Genomic DNA, 22,340 nt, shown 5'->3' on the forward strand with positions numbered 1-22,340 from the left:
CATCCTGTAAGCCTCACCCCACCTCCCAGTCCCAAGCCCCTCCGCCCCTTTTTTTTTACAATTTTGGAATGAATAGTGCACCTATAGAGTAGGTCATTGCAAGAAAATAATTTTGGGATCTTTAGGAGGCTCCAAGGGTAAAAGCCCTTTTCTCCAAGCCTGATGACTTGTGTTCAATCATTCAGACTCACAAGATAGAAGAAGGCAGTCAACTCATAGATAATTTTATGCCTCCACACACATGCTGCAGGACATACAGGACTAAACATATATGTAAATGCAAAATGAATTATGAAGTTTTTAGTAAGAGAAGTGCAGGATGCTTGAAGCATCCACTGTACACTCAGTAGCTAGCGTTTGTGCTAATTACTAGGGAAATGTGCTGTACTGGTGTTCAATACAGAAGTGGGTCACTGGAGCAACTGAGATTTAACTCTCCTCTTGTCTTGCTGTTAGGTCCTGGGAACTGCCATCAAGGCTACTCTAATATGTTGTACATATCTATAAATTAATTTTTAAAATTTCACTCTTATTTTGTGAGAGGGTATCTGTGGTTTAGCTACATTTTTATTGGTAAGTTAAATTCTATAATTTGCCATTTACAGTGAATGATAATGATGATAATAATATCAATAATCCTCCCTTCTGTTGTGTTGTAATGTAAACAATAGGATGTTTCTAGGATCTGTTTTCTGGAATGTAAATTGTATTCAATATGGTATCTCTTTGGTCTTCTTTTCGATGTGGCTATAGTAAAGTCTTATTGAGATTAATGAATAGATCCTGTCGTGATCATTTTGATACAATCCCAGCACTCAGGAGACAAGGAAAGGTAGATTTCTGTGCATCTGAGGTCAGGTTCAGTACACAGGAACCTGGCTTTGGCTTGGTTTGGTATGATTTTATGTTGAGGTTTACAATACATAGCAACAGATCAAAACTCAACACCTTTAAAGGGAAATGTACTAGGTTTCAAATAAGTGAGGAAGTTCAAGAGGACACTGTGAAGGATTACTGGGGAATCAGAGTTTATTTAAAGATTCATATTGACATAAACAGACAGAGATAGAGAAGACACATCATAGGTTGTGGTTCCCAGAGGAGTTGAGGCCACAGCACCAGAGAAGATTGAATGAAGGGATCTTGGCAGGGCATCAGGGTCCCTGTGACAGAAAAACAAGACCTTTTCTACCTTTTAGCATGGGTTGGCAGTGGTGGAGAATTCACAGCAAGAGCCTGCAGCCAGGCTCTTTAATGTCCAGGAAAGATGCAGAACAGCCAGGTGACACAGGACAGGTCACCCTTTCATGGAGACTCACTTAGGCCTGTGTGGATCCTGCAAGGCAGCTGCTAAGGACTCAGTCCCCTGAGAGCAGCTGTCTCTGTGAAAAATGCAAAAGAGAGCACTTACAGGGCAGCAAGTACAATCCAGATGCTGCATCACATGCTGGCAGAGGATGCAGCAGCCCATTCAAAACTGTCGCCATGCTTTGTTTGAAGAATGAGAATACCTGGAGTATAAACTCACAAGTGTTTTTACTTTTATAAAATTATAAGTCTACATTTATACTTAAGATAAAAATGTTCAAATTAATAGATCTTCAAAACTCTTTTTGTTTAATATTTCCTCTCAAATCGTGTTCCATGGGAATCCTTTCCTCTGTTAGAAATAAATGTCAATGTGTATTGCACACAGTTAGAATCACATGCATGGTAGCACTGCTCACTGAAAGTGTGGTCAGTGCTGTGGTCACCTGGTCACCTTCATCCTTTTCACTGTGGTCAGAGGGTAATGGCAGACTAAATGTAAAGTCTAATCTTTGCAGAGTTGGGAGTGTGGCATTAGGGAGTGGAATTCTGCCTACAGAGAACATTCATGCAGAGCTAGATCATAGTCTGGATATTTAATAGTTTTAATTTCCAAACAGGCCTTAGGAAGAAACAGAGAAAGCCTTAAGTAAAATGTAGAAAAGACAGAGACTTGGTAGCTCATGCCTCTCATTCCTGAACTCAAGAGTTTGACGAAGGAGTATTCCCAGGAATTAGAAACTATCCTAAACACTCTAAACACTTAGTGAGTTCTAGCCCAGGCTTGAATATACAGTAAATTCCTGCCTCAAAAGAAATGTTAGAGGGTTTTTCATAACTATTAACATCTCAGAAGAATGGGAACATTAAAGCATTGTTTGTAAGCAATTGTGTCCACAGCAAGAACAACAGTGAGGCTTATGACCTCATCAAGATATGAAATTTAGCTAAGTGGATAGCTATGGATAGAGCACTAGCCCAGCATCCACAAGGACCATGGTTCAATCACTGAAGTCAAAGGCCAAACTAAACAACAACAGCAAATGTCCATGATCCCAGCACTGGGAAGGCTAAGGGAGCTAGAGCTCAGTTAGGGTCAGGCTATCTGAAATGAAGAAGAGTATAAGACAGTTGTAAGTATGTGAAATAAATTCAAACTACAGAGTTATGTCTGCTGTCACTCATCATTCCATATTTCAGTAGATTGGGAAAAATTAGCGAAATAATTAGAGAGGCAAGCAGGAAAGAGGATGAGACAGGTAATGGTCGCTTCTCCAATGTTCCCTCATACAACTAACTTTCTTTAATTAATTTGTTATTTATTGATTGATTCCTCTCTTTCTTTTTCCCTTCCTTTTCTCTTTGGAAACTTTCATGTGTTTCCCATGCCATCCTGACATCAGTCACCATGGCTAAGGATGGCTTTGAGCTCCTGATCCTCATGTAGCCAGCTGCAAGGCAGTGGCATCCTGTGCTGGTTCGAATAACAATGGCCCCAGAGGCTAAGATTTTTTTGGATACTTGGTTCTTGGACACTGTTCAGGAAAGATTAGGAGTGTGGCATTCTTGGAGAAGGTATGGCATGGGTGCAAGCTTTCAGGATTCAATAGATTCTAACCACCACCATCATTCTCTCTCTGCCTCAGGTTTGTGTCAAGATAGTGTCTCAAGTTGTGACTTCTCACTCCCTGCTCCAGCACCCTGTCTCCCTACCTGTTATCAGGCTCTCCACTATGGTGGTCATGAACTCTAACCCATAGGAACTGTGAGTGCCAAATTAAACACTCTCCTTGTAACTTGTCCTAGTCATGGTATTTTTCAGAGCAGTGGAAGAGTAAGGAGGACAGACCAAAGGGGCCACCACAGCTGGTTTTGTACACTTCTGAGGAACATCCCAGTGCTCCATGCTTCATAGGCAAGCACTATGTCAACTGAACCTCATTCCCAGCTCTACAGATTTCCCCTTCTAATTCTGGTAGTGCTGAGTATATAGTATATAGGTGTTCAATACACCTCTAAGCCAAATAGGAACCTCCAAGACATTCTGGTGAGAGACTCCTAGAAGGGAGGAAATGAATGGATGGATCAGATTAGCACTGGGAAAGGACTAAGTCTGTTCAGCCACAGAATACATAATTTGGAGGAGACCATGGGGCAGCTGGGGAGCCCTCTGCAGCTCATTACTCTCTGCTGTGAGGTTGGGGAGGTGTTTCTGCCTGGCTCTGCACATAACTCCTCCCCAGTCTCCAGAGCCAGCCAATGCTGATATGAAGGTAACTTCCTCAGTCAGTGGGGCCCTGCAGGCTTATGCAAAGGCATCTATCTCTTTGGTCTGTAGAGTTGTGGTTTCTGTTTCATTTCCAGAGCTCAAAGTTTCATTTCTCTAGCTTCCAGTTGGAAATTGAAGTTCTGGATTGGTGAGTTAATTCTCCCTGATTTACAACTTTCTGGCGTCTGATAAGGGACTGAGCAATTTTAGGGGGCAGACTTTTGAAGACTTTGAAAGGAGAACATTGCTTTTGCTTAGGTGAGTTTATCCTGTAAAAGTGGGGCATGGGGAGGGGGCTGCTGGCCTCTGACTGAAAATGCAAATGGGGGAGCTTTAGGGAGGTGCCTCCTCAACAACAACAAAAAAACCACCACCAACAACAACAAAAAAAACTACTTTAAAGATGTCTTTTGTCCAGATTTAGTCTCCCCCTTCCGTTTCACAATCTGTAATTTTGAATTGTACCTTGTTGACGAGATCCAGAACTTTGTTGTCTATGACATTCTCTTTCCAGGCAGCAAAACTGGATCAGAACCTCTGCTTTTTAATGCGTTTTTGTGTGATAAAGTGTTATTTCCGCATACTCTAGAGCTGTGGTTCTTTACCGGATCGGACCCCTTTGAATGACCTTTCACAGGAGTTGCACTTTAGATATCTCGCATGTCATATATTTATATTACGATTCACAACAGTATAAAAATATAGTTAAGAGGTAGCATAGACCACAGTTTTATGGTTGGGGTCAATACAGCACGAGGAAGTTTTCTAAAGAGTTGCAGCATTAGGAAAGTTACAAAATGCTCCTCTAAGAGACCCAGAGTTTCTCTCAGTTTAGTACCAGGGACTGAGAGCCTGTTATTTAGTCACCGACCCTGTTTCACAGTCCCAAGCCAGGGAATAACTTCAGCTATTTCCTTCCCCTTCAGATATTTTCTCCATACCAATATAAACTTCAGCCCAGCTTGAGATTCCAGATACACAGGAGGCAGAAGGATTATAAATTGATAGCTATTATGAGCAACTCAATAATACACATTCCTAGAATATTTTTTTAAAAGACATCTGTGACTTAGTTCAGTGATAGGGTACTTTTCAAGCTTTGGGTTCAGTTCCCATGCAGAGGGGAAGGGGTATTTGAAGATGGAAAAACTAGTATGAGCATGCTCCAGTGAAACATCTGAAGATTTCCCCCAAAGTGCCAGCTTTTGTAAGGTTTCTTGGAGAGAGGATACATTTTGTGTTGCCCAGGCTGTTCTGCAGCTCTTCCCACAGCCCAACCCCCAAGTCTCTGTAGTGTCAGGAGTACATGACTGCCACAGCCTCTTTCTACCTTTAAAGAATGAAAATTAAATTTTTGATTGATTTTAAAAGTGTCAAAAAAAAAGTCTGAGAGAGCCATGGGAGAAACCAGTGTGATCAGGGATATCAAGGCTTTGCTCTAAGTAATCTAGGCACCCAGAAGACAGCAACAAACCTTCTCCTGTCAAGGTTGATTTTGTGGGTTTCGCTTTCTTAACAACTGGTTCTAGTCCCTGTTCATAAGCCAGTGCTGTCATTCTTGAATTTGCTTGAGTTATTCTCTCCTCTTCTCTCCTCTCCTCTTCTCTTCTCTTCTCTTCTCTTCTCTTCTCTTCTCTTCTCTTCTCTTCTCTTCTCTTCTCTTCTCTTCTCTTCTCTTCTCTTCTCTTCCTCTCTCTCTCTCTCTCTCTCTCTCTCTCTCTCTCTCTCTCTCTCTCTCTCTCTCTCTCCCCCTCTCTCTCTAAGTTAGTGTGGCTATGAATCTGTTGCCTTTATTTCCTTACCTATTGTCTTAAAGACAAGAACTTAGAGCAGCTGAGCACATGATTTTAATTCCAGTACTCAGAAGGCTGAGACAAGAAGAACTGTGTGAGTTCTAGGCCAACCTGGTCTACATAGAGAGCTCCAAGACAGCCAGGGCTACATAGTAAAACCCTGCTCCCACAATGAGAGAGGGGGTGGGGGGAGGGAGGGGAGAAAGAGAGAGACAGAGAAGGACAGATACAGAGACAGAGACAAAGAACAACAGCTCAGATTATTCATTACATTTTCCTTGGGTCTTTCTCATCAGCTTTCTCTTCCCACCTGATAACTTTTGGTTTAGTTATTTTTTGTCTCCTTGCCTGAGGCCAAGTATTAAGTTATTTACTTGAGATAATGTTTCTTTGTTTAATGTAGTCCCTGCAGGCTTCCCTCTTAGACTATCTAGACAGCTGAGTGTGCTGAGATGTGTGCTTCCCTCTTAGACTATCTAGACTTCTGAGTGTGCTGAGATGTGTGCTTCCCTCTTAGACTATCTAGACAGCTGAGTGTGCTGAGATGTGTGCTTCCCTCTTAGACTATCTAGACAGCTGAGTGTGCTGAGATGTGTGCTTCCCTCTTAGACTATCTAGACTGCTGAGTGTGCTGAGATGTGTGCTTCCCTCTTAGACTATCTAGACTGCTGAGTGTGCTGAGATGTGTGCTTCCCTCTTAGACTATCTAGACAGCTGAGTGTGCTGAGATGTGTGCTTCCCTCTTAGACTATCTAGACTGCTGAGTGTGCTGAGATGTGTGCTTCCCTCTTAGACTATCTAGACTGCTGAGTGTACTGAGATGTGTGCTTCCCTCTTAGACTATCTAGACTGCTGAGTGTGCTGAGATGTGTGCTTCCCTCTTAGACTATCTAGACAGCTGAGTGTGCTGAGATGTGTGCTTCCCTCTTAGACTATCTAGACAGCTGAGTGTGCTGAGATGTGTGCTTCCCTCTTAGACTATCTAGACAGCTGAGTGTGCTGAGATGTGTGCTTCCCTCTTAGACTGTCTAGACTGCTGAGTGTGCTGAGATGTGTGCTTCCCTCTTAGACTATCTAGACTTCTGAGTGTACTGAGATGTGTGCTTCCCTCTTAGACTATCTAGACAGCTGAGTGTGCTGAGATGTGTGCTTCCCTCTTAGACTATCTAGACAGCTGAGTGTGCTGAGATGTGTGCTCCCCTCTTAGACTATCTAGACTGCTGAGTGTGCTGAGATGTGTGCTCCCCTCTTAGACTGTCTAGACTAGTGAATTTGCTGAGATGTGTGCTTCCCTCTTAGACTGTCTAGACTAGTGAATTTGCTGAGATGTGTGCTTCCCTCTTAGACTATCTAGACTAGTGAATTTGCTGAGATGTGTGCTTCCCTCTTAGACTGTCTGGAGCCTAGAGTGAAATGCTGGGGTTTGTACATCCATTGTCATTTCATTTTTCAAAAACCTCCCTTTGATTTCTTCCTTGCTCATTGGTTTAGAGAATGGTGTATAATTTCCATATTTGTGAATTTTTTCCAAATCTCCCTTTTGGTGATTTCTAATTTCATAGCATTGTGGTTATAAAAGATGTTTCATATCATTTCACTCTTGATACATTATTAAAACCTCTTATTGTGGCCCTTCAGATGATCCTTCCAGAACAATGCTTTCCATGTGTATGCTGCTGTCATTGGTGGGAGTGTCCTGTGGCAGTTCAAGACCAGTTCCTTAATGATATCCTCTCTGCTTTCTTCTCTGCTTCATCTTCTTGTGGGAAACTCATAAGAAGTATACTGATTTTCTAAATAGTGCCCCATATATCATCATCTTTGTTCCTGTCATGACCTCTGTCTTTGACATGATACCTTAGCAGTGATGGTATTCATTTATTTATCTTCTTATTTTTAAAAACATTTAAAATTTTTTATTATATTTTTCCCCTTCCCCAACTACTTATTACTCACCCAATTTCATGCCTTCTCTCTTAAAGTTTAAAAATCAGGTTTCTCCAATGGTGTGTTGCTGGGTATATCAATGACACTCCAGGGCAAGCTCCATGCCCAGGAGTTGTTGGTCAACACAAGTGGATTCCATGTTTGTTTGTTTGTTTGTTTGTTTGTAGGGTATTGTAGGGTATTTGTTTTTGTCTTACTGTTTGTTTTTGTTGTTGTTGTTTGGTTGATTGGGTTTGTATGATTCTTTTAAGTGAGCTGATTTCAAGTTGATAGACTTTTTGCTTGATCATGTCTCCTATTGTTTGAATCTCTCTATGGCAGGATCAGTTTCACTCATTTGAGCTTTTAAGCTCCAGAATTTCAGTGTTCTTTCCTATTGCATTATTGATTTTTGTGTTTTTTCTCATTAATTCTTATTTTGGAATACAATCAATGATTTCTATTCTTTGGAGTCAGTTACTAGAGTATGATAATAGTCTTTTGATAAAATGATGTTTCTCTCTTTTTGGTGTGTGTGTGTGTGTGTGTGTGTGTGTGTGTGTCCCTGTGTTAATGCTTGCATCATTATGGAACAACTATCTCCTCTACATTTTTCAAGGTAGATTCTATGTGGAAGTTGTAATATATTCCATATAAGGGTGGCACTCAATTAGCCAATGATGGCTCTGATTCTAGCTAGGTACAGCAGTAGAGTCTTCATACAGTTATGTGAGCAGGACTGAGTACTTACCAAGTCTGATTGTGTCTGTGGCCTGATGTGAAGTCATTTATGGCAATGTCAGTAGCCATGCAGGTCATTAGCATAATCAGTAGTAAGGATTTTGGGGGGCTTGATAGTTTACCTTTCCCCAAAATATGAGGCCAGTGGTATGTTCTCAGAGAATCTGTGGTGTAAGGAGCATGTGAAATGATCCACTGTGGCATTTGGAAACTGCTCAGTGAGGTCCTAACCACCAAACTTCTGATAAATGGAGATTACCACAAAACATGACCTGAGACCCTTACACACACCATAGCAACTCAGATCCAAGGAGAAGGAATGTAGTAGCTACGTATGGCCCTGACTCTGTAGCAGGGCAGGGCAGAGCACCATCATATGTTCAGGAATGAAAAAGAGCTCTATATAAATGACAAGTGAACTGAAAAGGAAGTCAGGAAACAAAACCCTCATAATAGCCTCAAATAATATAAACTATCTTGGGATATCTAACCAAAGAAGTGAAAGACTTGTATGATAAAAACTTCAAGTCTGTGAAGAAACTGAAAAAGTTATCACAAGATGAAAAGATCTTCCATGCTTAGGGATTTGTAGGATGAACTAGTAAAAATCGTCATCCTATCAAAAGCAATCTACAGATTCAACTCAGTCCTCATCAGAATGCCAATGCAGTTCTCTACAGACTTTGAAAACACAATTTTCAACTTTATATGGAAAAATAGAAGAAAAAAAGACCCAGAATAGCTAAAACAATGCTGAACAATAAAAGAAGGGCTGGAAGTATCACCTGCTCTGATTTCAAGTTGTATTATAGAGCTATAGAAATTTAAAAAGAAATACATTGCCGGGTGGTGTTGGCACATGCCTTTAATCTCAGAAGTTGGGAGGCAGAGGCAGGAGAATTTCTGAGGCCAGCCTGATCTACAATGTGAGATTCAGGACAGCCAGTAGGGCTATACAGAGAAACCCTGTCTCAAAAAACAACAACAAAAAAAAAAAAAAAAACAAGAAACAAACAAAAAACAAAACAAAGAAAGAAAGAAAGAAAGAAAGAAAGAAAGAAAGAAAGAAAGAAAGAAAGAAAGAAAGAAAGAAAGAAAGAATGAAATACTGTATCAATGGAACTGAATGGAAGACCCAGACATATACTCACACACCTATGGACACCTAATAAATGGGTCCAATATACTCCTCAGCATAAAACTAGATATACCTAACTTGAAAGAAGAGAAAATGGGGACTGGCATTAAATACATTGACACTGGAGATAAATATCTTAATAGAACATGGATAGTATAGGCGCTAAGAGCAACAGTTTAATAAACAGGACCACCCTCATGAAACTAAAAACTTTCTGTTAGGCAGAGGGCACCACCAATTGGACAAAACATGGGAAAAGATTTTACTTACACCATATCTGATAGAGGTTTAATAAAGAACTCAAAAAATTAGATATCAAAAACCCAAATCCAAATAACAATATAATTAAAAGTATAATCCAAATAAAATCAGGCAAAGATCTAAACAGAGAATTCTCAATAGAAAAATCTCTAATAGCTGAGAAACAGTTAAAAAAATGTTCAACATTCTTAGCCATCAGCAAAATGCAAACTAGAAAGACTTTGAGATTCCATCTTATACCTGTCAGAATAGTTAAGCTCAATAACAAAAGTGACAGCTCATATTGGTGAAGATGTCAAGCAAGAGAAAAATTCCCCTCGTTGATGGTGTTGGTTTAAACTTATACAACCACTATGGAAATCAATATGGCTGTTCCTCACAAAATTGGGAATTGATCTACCTCAAGGCCCAGTTATACCACTCTTAGACATGTACCCAAAGGAAGCTCCACCATACGACAAGGACATTTGCACAACTATGTATAGTGCAGCTTTATTTATAATAACCAGAAACTGGAAACAACCTAGATGTCATAAAGTGTGGCACATTTATACAATCCAGTATTACTTGGGTGTTTGAAAAATGGCATCATGAAGTTTGTAGGCAGATTGATGCAGTTAGAAGAAGAAAAACCTTCCTGGGTGAGGTAACACAGACCTAGAAAGACAAATACGGTGTGTATTCACTTATATGTGGATATTACCTGTTAAGTTAATGATAATTGAACTATAATCCAGAGACCCAGAAAGGTTAGATACAGAGAAGAGCTCTAGGGGGTAAACATGTGTATCCCTGGGAAGGGGAAATAAAATAGAATTTGCTCATGGACAGGGGGCTGGTAGGGATAGAAGTAGGAAGGATGAGGTTAGGGGGGAGGGATGGAGGAAGAGAATGCAGGGAGAGTCAATTGAATTAGAGGGCATTTGCGGGGTGATGTGGAAACTTCCTGGAATCTATGAGGATGACCCTAGTGACAACTCAGTAATAGAGGATACAGAGTCTGAACTGGCCATCTTTTGTAGTCAGGCAGGTTCACCTGGTGGACTGGATTTCATTCAGTTGAGTTATTGACCAGCAGGGTTCTGGGAGATTCCCTAAAAAGCCCAGGCTGATGCTAGGACAGAGGGTCATTTTCCACAAAGAGACATCACAGGCCCCATTGCCAAAGACAACATCCATACTGCTCACTAAAAGTAGAGTAGTCCCCACCACCAGCCCTGGCATTGGGCAAAGAGACACCATGTTGGTGGTGTTGGTTCTTACATCAGTCTCTCAGACAGGGGCAGAGCAGATGGCAGTCATTTATTTGTTCATACTAGCTTGATACCTGGCTTGGTAGCCAAAGTGGTTTTAAACCTGTCACATAAAATAATCAAATCCAAGCAGTGCAGCATGAGATGAGGAAGACATAGACTTGTACTTCCCTATGCTACAAATCCAAAGACCTACACTTCTCCCCAAAGTACAGGCAGGCCATAGACACACAGAGTCCCACCTACCACCACTCAATGGAGTAGTAGAAAAGGAAGACAGAGACCTATGGACCACTGAGCCACCCACAGACCTGCCTTTCAGTGCATGGCACATGTGTGCTGTAGACACCCACTTGCCACCACACTTGCTCTCCCACTGTGTTCAGACACGGCAGCACAGCGAGTATAACAACAGCTTTTAATAGCCCCCATTACAGTTGTTCAGGACCCACATGAAGGTCAAGCTGCACATCTGCTATATATGAGCCAGGAGGTGTAGGTCCCAGCCAATGATATTCTTTAGTTGGTGGTTCAGACTCAGCCTAAGGATCCAGGTGAGTTGACTCTGTTGGTGTTCTTGTGGAATTCCTATCCTCTTCAGGGCTGGCATTCCTTCCTCCTATTCTTCCATAAGAGTTCCCAAGCTCCATCCACTGTTTGGCTGTGGGTGTCTGTACCTATCTGAGTCAGCTACGGGGTGGAGCCTCTCAGTAAACATCGTGCTCCTGTTGCTTTTAATATTCTTTGTTCTGTTGATTTCATGTTTTGATTATTATGTGCAAGGAGGATTTGTTTTCTGGTCCAATCTAGTTGGTATTCTGTAAGCTTCTTGTATGTTTATAGGCATCTCTTTCTTTAGGTTTGGAAAGTTTTCATCTATGATTTTGTTGAGATTATTTTCTGGGCCTTGGAGCTGGAACTCTATTGCTATTATTCTTAGTGTACGTCTTTTCATGGTTTCCCAGATTTCCTGGATGTTTTATGTCAAGAAAGTTTTAGCTTTAACATTTTCTTTGTCTGAGATATCAATTTCTTCTCATGTATCTTCTACATCTGAGTTTCTTTCTTCCATCACCTGTATTCTGTTGGTGATACTTGCATCTGTTGTTACGGTTCTCTTTCCCAGGTTTGCCATGTTTAGGATTTCCTCAGTTTTTATTTTCTTTATTGTTTCCATTTCGACTTTCAGGTCTTACACAGTTGTATTTATTTCCTTCACCTGTTTAATTGTATTTTCCTGTATGTCTTTAAGAAATTTATTTGTTTCCTTTTAAAAGACCTCTATCTGGCTGCTCAGTGGTGGTGCATGGCTTTAAACCCAGCACTTGGGAGGCAGAGGCAGGAGGACTTCTAAGATTGAAGTCAACAGAGTGAGTTCCATTACAGGCAGGGCTATCCAGAGAAACCCTGTCTCAAAAAAAAAAAACAAACAAACAAACAAACAAAAAACCACCTCTGATTGTATGTTCCTGTACTTCTTTAAGGGATTTATCCATTACCTCTTTAAAAGCCTCTATCATCTTTATAAGATTGAATTTAGAGTCATTTTCTTCAGTTTCAGATGTGTTAGGATATCCAGGGTCTGCTGTAGTGGGTAGCTGTGCTTTGGAGGTATCATATTGCCTTAGCTCCTATTGATTGTGTCCTTTTGGAGGGCCTTTAGCCATCTGGATGGTTTTGGTCCCTAGGTGTTCTTGTTGTAGTAGGTATTGGGAGCAGGGATCAACCTCAATGGTCCTGGTGTGGCACGCCTCTGGTGGATATACTTAGGTCATATGGTTGCAGACCTGTAGTTGTGTATAGTTCAGGAGTATCAAGTCCAATGTGGGTGGGCTGAGAGTGGGCAGGAGAATGGAGATCTCCCTGGGTTAACAGGCTGCTTAGGGCAGCTCGGCTTGGCCCAGAAGCCTCAAGAGAGCAGGGAAGATGAGTGGGGGAAGGGAAGCTTATCTGTATGGTTCGGGAGTCTCATGGAGGTGGAGAAGAAACCAGAAAATGGACTGATGTTCCATTTCTTACTTGCCCCCCTTTCACCATCCCAATCACATAGGCACCTGAGCAGAAGTGCGAGGATTCAGGACAGTCATACACAGGATCACAGCAACTATGGCTTCACAATTCATGATGAAGTTAAAGGAGGAGGTGACCTGTCCTGTCTGTCTAAACCTGATGGTGAAACCTGTGAGTGCAGATTGTGGTCACACCTTCTGCCAAGGCTGCATCATGGTGTACTTTGAATCCATCAAATGCGAAAAGAAAGTGTTCATTTGCCCTGTGTGCCGACTTACTTACGAGTTTAGCAATCTGAGGCCTAATCGAAATGTGGCCAACATAGTAGAGAGGCTCAAAGACTTCAAGTCCAGCCCGGAAGAGGAGCAAAAAGTGTTTAACTGTGCAAGACATGGAGAGAAACTCCAGCTCTTCTGTAGAAAGGACATGATGGCCATCTGCTTGCTTTGTGAGCGATCTCAGGAGCACCGTGGTCACAAAACAGCTCTCATTGAAGAGGTGGCCCAGGAGTACAAGGTAAGGAGGTGGGTTGGAGGGTGGGAGACATAGCAGGAAACAGTACCAGGTGGAAAATCTCTACTTCCTGTGATCATTCAGTTACCTGATCATCATGGAATCCAGACCTGGAATTTCATTCCATCCTGTTATCTTCTGAGGCCTGAAAGAATGGGACTATCCATTGAGCTTAATCCTAAGATAGTCTCCCAGGGGCAATGAACTCTAGAACAAGAGCAAGTGTTTTTACAGATTGTTGTATACTGTTGAGATTTTTTGTCCAAGAAAAGCTCTGATTATACTTTAAGTGTCAAAGTAAATAAGATGAGGGTTGGGAGTGATGCCTTAATGGCTTGTTGCCAAGTATAACGGCCTGAGTCTGAACTCAGAAACCAGACCACTGAAGGAGAGAACTGATGGCTGCAAGTTGCAAATAATTCTCTGATATCTACATACCTGGCATGGCTTGAGACCACTTTTTTGAAAGAAGATGGGGAATCATTTTCCAAGTAGATGCCTATTCCTTATTATTTTCTTCCTACTCCTAGATTCTAGTTGCCATTCTCTGAGTTTCTGTAAACTTCCCAGACCAAGTTGATTTTGTCCCTGTTTGCCTTCTTTTCAAAAGTTTCTTATCTACTTATTAATAATAGATTAAAACTATATGTGTATGTAATTGTTATGTAAAGAATTCATATCACAATCCTTTAAAAGTAAAGTAGAAATCCTTACCTTTCTATCTTTCCAGAAGGTTTTGGCCTTTGGATAGAACAACAGTCCTACTAAGCACACAGCTTGACTCTGCTACAATTCCTTTCTTACAGGAGAAGCTGCAGGTAGTTCTGCAAAGGCTGATGGCAGATAAGAAAGAATTTGAAAACTGGAAAGATGAACTTCAGAAGGATAGAACTTACTGGGAGGCAAGTGGGGACCCTTCTTAAGGGTGCCAGCCTGATGCCCGGGAGGGACCTGGGCAAGAAGCTTCTGGGGTCTTTACTTCCTGGGAGTTGATGAGACCAAGAAACCTTGATACTCCTCCTTATTGGTTCCCCTGACTGGAGATGCAGAGTCAGTGTATCACACCTGAGCTGGGCTCCGTAAGGACCTGGCACCATAGAGGATGCTTGGTCAGAATGGATACTAGGTCATTTTTATGGTGCCTTCTGACACTGACTCTACAGAATAATAAGATACTTGGGAATGGTGGGTCATGGATATGTAATCAGTGTTTAACTTCTGCCAGGGAGTTAAAAGCAAAATATAATGGCATGTATGATGGCATATGCCTTTATTCCCAGCAGCTGTGAGGCAGAAACAGATATCTGTAAGGTAAATACCAGTCTTGTGCACATAGCAAGTACTATGTCAACTATGACTACAAGGTAAAACCTGGTCTAGATAGGTAGGTAGGTAGGTAGGAAGGAAAGAAGGAAGGAAGGAAGGATGGAAAGAAGGAAGGAAGGAAGGAAGGATAGATAGATAGATACGTTCATAGATAGATAGATAGATAGATAGATAGATAGATAGATAGATAGATAGATGATAGATAAGAATGAAGGAAAGAAAGAAAGAAAGAAAGAAAGAAAGAAAGAAAGAAAGAAAGAAAGAAAGGAAGGAAGGAAGGAAGGAAGGAAGGAAGGAAGGAAGGAAGGAAGGAAGGAAGGAAGAAAGAAAGAAAGAAAGAAAGAAAGAAAGAAAGAAAGAAAGAAAGAAAGAAAGAAAGAAAGAAAGAAAGAAAGAAAGAAAGAGGGAGGGAGGGAGGGAGGAAGGGAGGGAGGGATAGAAAGATGACTCAATAGTTAAGAGTACTTCTTGCTCTTGCAGAGGAGTTGAATTTGGTTCCCTACATCCACATGGTAGCTCATAACTATCCATAATTCTAGTTCTGGAGGTCCCAGTATCCTCTCCTGACACACATGATACAAACAGGCAAAACAAAGAGAGGGGGGGGGAGAGAGAAACAAGAGAGAGGAGCAGACAGGAGAGAGGGAGAGAATAAGAATAAATACGTATTTAAATAAATATATCGTTAAAGTTCTTTTTATCAAAAATATTTTAATTTTTTTTTAAGCATATGTGTGTCCGGTTCCCATGGAAGTCAGAAGAGGACATCAGATCTCTTAGATCTAGAGTTACAGTTTCCTGTGAGTCACCATGTGGGTGCTGGGAATTGAACTTCAGACCTCCAGAAGAGTAGCCAGTGCTCTTAACTTCTGAACTATCTTTCCAACAATAAAGTATTTTTTAAAAGTAGAATGAGGAATATTACAGGCAGAAACACCTGTCTTAGACAGCTGTATGAAAGCTGATCATAGCTTGGTGTTCCATTTTGGTTTAGGTCGTCTGAGGAAAGCTGACCAGAGGTCTGTGTGTTGGAATGTTATTAAAAGACACTAAAAGGCTATCCAAGATTCCATAAGAGTCCCTTCCTTTTTCCTATCTCCATTCCCATACAAGGCTGGGAGATGATGGAGCATGCTTTCAATCTCAGTACTCTGGAGGCAGATGCAGGGGGATCTATAGAGTGAGTTCCAGGACAGACAGGGCTACACAAAAAAACCCTGTCTGAAAAAACAAAACCAAACAAATACAAAAACAAAACAAAAACAACAATTCACATGCAGCAAGTTTTGACAAACTTAATGGTTCTCCCTTTTCTTATTTCTGAAGAATCAAATACAGAAAGATGTGGAGAATGTTCAGTCAGAGTTTAAACGAATGAGGGATATCATGGACTCTGAGGAGAAGAATGAATTGCAGAAGCTAAAGAAAGAGAAGGAAAACATTATGAACAACCTGGCAGAATCTGAAAATGAGCATGCTCAGCAGAGCAAGTTGCTAGAAGACTTCATCTCAGATGTGGAACATCAGTTACAGTGCTCAGACATAGAAATACTGCAGGTAAGGCTGCAGGAGGTCCCTGGGTCCGAGAGTCAGAAGGCATGGAAGCCATTGCCCTTCCTCTCTGCTGCTGTGGTCTTGCTGGTGATGACAGTGAGCTCTTCCTGAGCTCTTTGCTGACTCATTTTCAGAGTCTGGAGGGATCACTGCATGCACAAATATCAAGGAGTGGAATTTTATTTTTATGAATTTGTACAGAACAGCACAAAAGTTAAATCTTGGAGGAGATCTATTGGATCCATGGGCATTTATGCCACCAGCTCTCTGCAGAGCTCTGTGTGATTCAAGTACCTTTTACCAATTCCAGTTAGTCATTGCCAAAAAAACTACTAACTAAGAGATGTTTATGTTGTACATCATAGGATAATCTAAGGCTTTCTTCATCTGCAGTAGCTCAGGAATTAAGACCATTGGCTGCTCTTCCAGAATGCCTGGGTTCAATTCCCAGTACCCACATTGCAACTCAAAGTAACTCCAGTGCTATGAACTCCAACACCCTCTCCTTATTAAAGCTATTAAATGCTACAACTAAGAGGTAAAATAGTGGACTCGAGGGATGGCTCAGTGGTTAAGAACACATTCTGCTCTTCCAGAGGACCTGAGTTCAATTCCCAACAACTACATGGTGGCTCTCATGCAATTATACTGGGATCTGATGCTTCATCTGACATGCAGGTGTACATGCTGATAGAGAACTCATATACATAAAATAATAAATATTTTTTTAAAAAGAAAGGGAAGTAAAATAGTCAGTCTAGAGCGATGGAACAGCCATTAAGGACACCAGGGATCTGTTCCCAAAACCCACAGTGATTCACAGTCATCTCTAGTTCCATGAGATATGACAACCTCTGACTTTTTTGGGCACAGATACACATGTGGTACACGGATCATACATGCAGGCAAAACACACATAAAATAAAATTAGCTATAAAAGAAATATAAAAATGAAATTTAAGAAGTTGTCTTAGGGTTTTACTGTTGTGAACAGACACCAGTACACTCTTATAAGGATGTTTAATTGTGGCTGGCTTATAAGTTCAGAGGCTCAGTCCATTATCATCAAGGGAGGAGCACAGCAGCATTCAAGCAGGTATAGTGCAGGAGGAACTAAGAGTTCTACAGTTTCATCTGAAGGCTGCTAGGAGAAGATTGGCTTCCAGGCAGCTAGACCAAGGGTCTTAATGCCCATGCCCACAGTGGCAGACCTACAAGGCCAACCCTATTCCAACAAGAGCATGCCTCCTAAAAGTTCCACTTCCTGGGCCAAGCATATACAAACCATCACAGAAGTTTTAAAAGGAGACATAATAATGAGAGAGAGAAAAATATGTAGGGCTAAGAAGGGAAGTCCATGTGATATGTGTGAAACGTCTTGTAAAGAATGTGTTTAAGAAGTCTGTGTAGAAAGTCAGCCATCTCAAAGCCTAACTTAAGAAGTCACAGACAAAAGCCAAACTGAAGTGAGGCATCTGTAAGAACCACACTCACTGCCCCGACTTCCAACTGACCCGTTTTTCCTGCACTGCTCTTAAAGAGCCTCCCTTTCCTGTCTGCTCTCATGAGAGTTAGGCATATCTCATTTCTGACTCATTCCAACAAATCTTTCTCTGATTCATCACTTTGTCTGCCCCTCAATTAGATTCATTGTTTGCAGCCTCAATAAACTTATTTATAGATTATCGCTTGCAGGAAATAGCTCCTCGTGTATTGTCATGACTTTTCTTTCACAGAATTTCAGTTGTGATGAATGTCAACTCCCCCCCCACCCTTTTATGTTAATGAGAAGTCTTAATTCCTGTTTTGTCTGTTTCTATCTAGGGTGTGGAGAACATCATAAAACGGTATGTATGGGTGCCAGTTTTTCTATGTGGTAAGAATGATATAGCTTTCAAGTCGAACATAATTTCTAACAGGTTGGGGCAATTTAGATGAAGTACTGAGTTTCTGATCAAAAAGCAATATTACAACTATTGAGAATAGATTAGATTCTATGGTAGAGAGATGGGTTGTGGAGAATTGAAGAGTTTAGCTCAGTAGTTGTATTAGGGATTAAAAAATTAGGGTACTCTTAACTCTATTGTAGTTCACCCTGTGTGCTTGTATGTGGCTGTAAATCTGGATTTAACAGGTCCTTGTTATTGGTAGATAGAAATGTGTCTTGTATGTCTGCAATATACAAGGAAATTTCCATTGGGAAGATTCCTATATGTTCACACTATTTTCTTCTGAGACTAGAAGACATTCAATCTTTCTCTGTTGTTATATTTAGATTTACAAAACCAGCCTGACACTCTGCACATAATGCTTTTTGATGCAGGTTTGATCAACTATCCTTTTCTTTCCCATACTCTATGGGAGTGTGGGTAGAAGGTAGGTATCCAAGTGTCCATAGGGCACACCCAGCTGTCAATCAGGGTTTTCCTGAGACACTGGGATTATATTAGTCTTAGTTTGTTGTCCTCATCTTTTCCTACTATTTTGAATTTCTTCAAGAGAACCCGAAAAATCAGATGTTATTTGCTAGTCTCCATATTGGCTAAGCATTTTAAAGATATTGGATATATTTCTCACACTTAACATTCATGTGAATATTTTCCACACACTTTTTTCAGTCATTAGATATGGTTTGTTTTAAGATTTATTCCTTTATCATCTCTTGTGAGCTCAAGCAGTCAGACTGGAAGAAAAATAACTGTTTAATTTTAGAAGGCAAGCACCATGGTTCTGAGAATGTAAGACCTTCCCAACACTTCGTTGAAAGTAATTTGAAGGAGACATGATTGTATTCATGTGACTGCCATCTCTCTACCTCTTCAGCTTCCTTGAAAGTGCTCAAGGTCATCTGTGGGTGGAAAGGAGAGGATGTCTGTGGTACTCGGGGGTCACTGGGAGTGATTGCAAGCAGGTCAATTGCTTTTTATCCCTAGGAGTCATTCTTTTTTGATGAAGAAGCCCAAAACTATCCCCAGGGAACAAAGAAAGTTCCAAGCCCCTGACCTGCAAGGCATGCTTCAAGTGCTGCAAGGTGAGGAGAGTTATGCTCCGTGATTTGGCTGCAGGATTCTAGTGGTCCATCTTTAAAGGACCCTGTTAGGGTTTCCAACTCTTCCCCTTATCCACAGAAGAAAAGGACTTTACAGTGCCTTTGCATGCATTTAATATTGTAAATTTTTACCCCTTTTCAGAGGTCACAGAGGCTCGACGCTACTGGGGTAAGGAAAAATTGCAGCATCGTAAGTTACCCACTTCTCACTGTCTTGCAGAGCTTATGTTTCTGTTTGGTCTCATGTTGCTTCTCCCAAAGTATGTAATGCTCCTGCAATGTTCTGCCTCTCCTGTGACTTCTGCACAAAGTTCTCTCCAGTGCCTGTACACTTTCTTCTTAGCCTTCTATTAATAACATCACAGGGAAGGCTGTTTCCTGTCCTTCTCATGACATGCAGTCCTGTTTTGTGCAGTTCAGGTGACCCTGGTTCAAAACAACAATCCAAACATTGCCATTACTGACGACAAAAGACAAGTACGATATGAAGACTACCAAGCAAGTAATCTTAAACACGGGTGTGAAAACTTTCATGAAGGCATCCTGGGACACCCAGCTATCCAATTTGGAAAACATTACTGGGAAGTAGACGTGTCTGGAAAAGGTGCTTGGGTTCTGGGATTAAGTGATGGAAGCTACCTCTTCTGTCCAATATTTCATTCAAATGCTGAAAGAAACCCTTTATTTTGTAGGGGGATTAAGAATGATTCACATTATCAACCAAAATATGGCTTCTGGGTTATAGGGCTGTGGAAAAAGTCTGTGTATAATGCTTTTGAGGAGTGTCCTTTCACAGGCAAGCCCAGTGTCTTGTCCCTGTCTCTGATGGTCCCGCCCCGTCGTGTTGGTGTTTTCCTTGACTATACAGCTGGCACTCTCTCATTTTACAATATTTCCAACAATGGGACTCTTATCTACAGATTCTGTACAGCTTCCTTTCCTGATAGGGTTTTTCCATATTTTAATCCCACGGGAAGTTCAGAGCCGATGACAATATGCTGGCCAGACTCTTAACATTCGCCTGTTTATGTGCAGGGTCTCTGGCTCTGATATGTATGTCCATATGCCTGAGCTCATCGTACCATTTTCTCTCTCTTTTTTTTCCTGACTCTAGTCTTTCTGTGTGAATGTCTTTCATTGGTAGAAAAGGATATATTCTTTTCTCTAGGTCAGATTCTTCTAAGATTCTTTCAGTTTTGTTTTGTTTTAGATGAGAATAGTAAATCACTTCCCATTTAGTCAAGGAAAAGTGCCTGAGTGCTCACTGTGTAAGATAACACTGCTGCAAAGTTCTCTTATTCTTCACGCCAGAGATGGAAGCCAAGACCTTGTGCATGGTGAGGAGGTGCTCCACCCATGAGAAGGTGCTCCACCACTGAGCTAATTACCTCAGCTCTGTCAAGTCTCTATAACTTCATCCTGCCCATTAATGAAAGAAGATTAAAGAAAGTTCTTCAACATCTTGTCCATTCATTCTGAAAATTATGTGTAGGAATCTGTGGTTAAGAAATGCACCCTTAGCTGTAGGCCAGTTTTACCAGGATGCATCTTCATCAAAGGATGAAGGAGAAGCATCACAATGAGGCACACTGTGTTCTTGCTCAGGCATCATGTGTGCCCAAAGTAGAATGATCAGGGAAGGTTAATATGGCCCCTGCTCATGGATGACATGCGAGTTTATGAAGCATTCCATATTTTTGAAGAGCTTTGATAGTCTAAATCATGTTAGAGATGAGGGAGGGGGAATGAAAGAAAGAAAGAAAGAAAGAAAGAAAGAAAGAAAGAAAGGAAGGAAGAAAGAAAGAAAGAAAGGAAGGAAGAAAGAAAGAAAGAAAGAAAGAAAGAAAGAAAGAAGGGAAGGAAGGAAGAAAGAAAGAAAGAAAGAAAGAAAGAAAGAAAGAAAGAAAGAAAGAAAGAAAGAACTAAAGAAGGTACTGTGTTCAGAGTATCTGAGCTCCAGTCATAGTTCCAAATGTGTCAGCAGTGCCAGTGTGACTGTGCTTATTTTCATAGTCTGCCTCAAGCCAGTATGAGAAATGGGCCGGTAGGGAATAGTTCTTGTCAACAACCCTGGGCACTTGAGTTCAATTCCCTGCTCCTGACTTCCACACATATGTTGTAGCATGTAGAGGCCCAGACATGTACACAAACACAAAATGTGCAAATATAATTTTTTTCATGAAAAGAAACTAGGGACGGGGGTGGTGGTGCAAGCCTTTAATCCCAGCACTCGGGAGGCAGAGGCAGGCAGATTTCTGAGTTCGAGGCCACCATGGTCTACAGAGTGAGTTCCAGGATAGCCAGGGCTACACAGAGAAACACTGTCTCCAAAAACCAAAAAAAAAAAAAAAAAACTAGGTAAGGGTAGAGCATCCACTGAATTGTATCAGTGTTTATTCTCTTAATTACTGTGAGATACATGCTGTGTTACAGTGTCCCAAAAACCATGGGAAAATAAACAAAGGTTAGCTTTCCCGAAGTCTTATTACTAGACCCTATATAACTATTATCATGACCTGACCATTCCACCTTTTGTATGGAGGGGTGTGTGTGTATTCTTAGTGATCACTTTCTTTAGTCACAATAAGGACCCCAAATGAATAAGGTACCATGTGTATATATGTATATACACATATATATATGTATATATATATATATATATATACACACACAAACACACATATTTATATATATCAACTACTAAATTGTTATATTCATATTATTTTTAGTAATAATGGCAATACTAAATTTATCTTTTGGTATATTGTAAAATATAACTAAGAGTTATTACTAGGGATTTACGTTGTTTCGGGCATGTGACTGGCAGTCCAGTATGGTGTCTTATTCATTTGTGAAACCTTATCACTGACTAAATTAAATGATCATTAAGATCGTGTATCAGAACCTTGCATGGGAGCTCATACCTGCCGTCCTGTATCTGGCAAGTTGTGGCAGAAAGATTGCTCTGTATTTGAAGCCACCCTTGTATACAGAGTAAGACCCTGTTTAACAGAATAAAGAATATATATTGGTTTACTTACTCCATTATGTTTTAAGAAATGGAATGACTAGATTGCAGAACTGCAGGTTTTTGGTTGTTTTCACAATTTGTAATTCTTTTATTTACTACAAATAAATGCTCTTAACTTCATAGCTGTCCAACCTTTTCTTTCAATATTGCTTCCATAATTGTGTTCCA

General features: G+C 40.8%; 1 protein-coding gene and 1 non-coding gene across 3 annotated transcripts; both read left to right on the forward strand.

Annotated features, from left to right (window-relative positions):
- The first annotated feature begins 3,610 nt into the window (after nucleotides 1–3,610).
- Nucleotides 3,611–22,292, forward strand: LOC147002906 (tripartite motif-containing protein 30A-like). Of its 2 annotated transcripts, none has more exons than XM_085841451.1 (8): nucleotides 3,611–3,835; nucleotides 12,740–13,215; nucleotides 14,019–14,114; nucleotides 15,865–16,095; nucleotides 17,917–17,939; nucleotides 19,026–19,123; nucleotides 19,284–19,310; nucleotides 19,557–22,292. In XM_085841451.1, the coding sequence occupies exons 2-8, from the start codon at nucleotides 12,796–12,798 to the stop codon at nucleotides 20,153–20,155; spliced, it is 1,494 nt and encodes a 497-aa protein (XP_085697577.1). In that variant the 5' UTR covers nucleotides 3,611–3,835; nucleotides 12,740–12,795; the 3' UTR covers nucleotides 20,156–22,292. The 2 variants fall into 2 exon arrangements, with proteins under 2 accessions (XP_085697577.1, XP_085697578.1); XM_085841452.1 differs by having other exon boundaries at nucleotides 3,644–3,725.
- Nucleotides 20,733–20,840, forward strand: LOC147002907 (U6 spliceosomal RNA). Its single transcript, XR_015048361.1, has one exon. It is a non-coding gene; the product is annotated as a U6 spliceosomal RNA (small nuclear RNA).
- Nucleotides 22,293–22,340: the final 48 nt, after the last annotated feature.

This window comes from Mus caroli, unplaced genomic scaffold, assembly GCF_978045245.1.
Source record: "Mus caroli unplaced genomic scaffold, Mus_caroli_1 scaffold_8, whole genome shotgun sequence".
Classification (NCBI taxonomy): domain Eukaryota; kingdom Metazoa; phylum Chordata; class Mammalia; order Rodentia; family Muridae; genus Mus; species Mus caroli.

Bases quoted from the DNA above. Each gene is read 5' to 3' on its own strand.
- LOC147002906 (XM_085841451.1), top strand. From the start codon at position 12,796: ATGGCTTCACAATTCATGATGAAGTTAAAGGAGGAGGTGACCTGTCCT. The intron at 13,216-14,018 runs GTAAGGAGGTGG...CCTTTCTTACAG, and splicing joins AGGTGGCCCAGGAGTACAAG to GAGAAGCTGCAGGTAGTTCT. The intron at 16,096-17,916 runs GTAAGGCTGCAG...GTTTCTATCTAG, and splicing joins CAGACATAGAAATACTGCAG to GGTGTGGAGAACATCATAAA.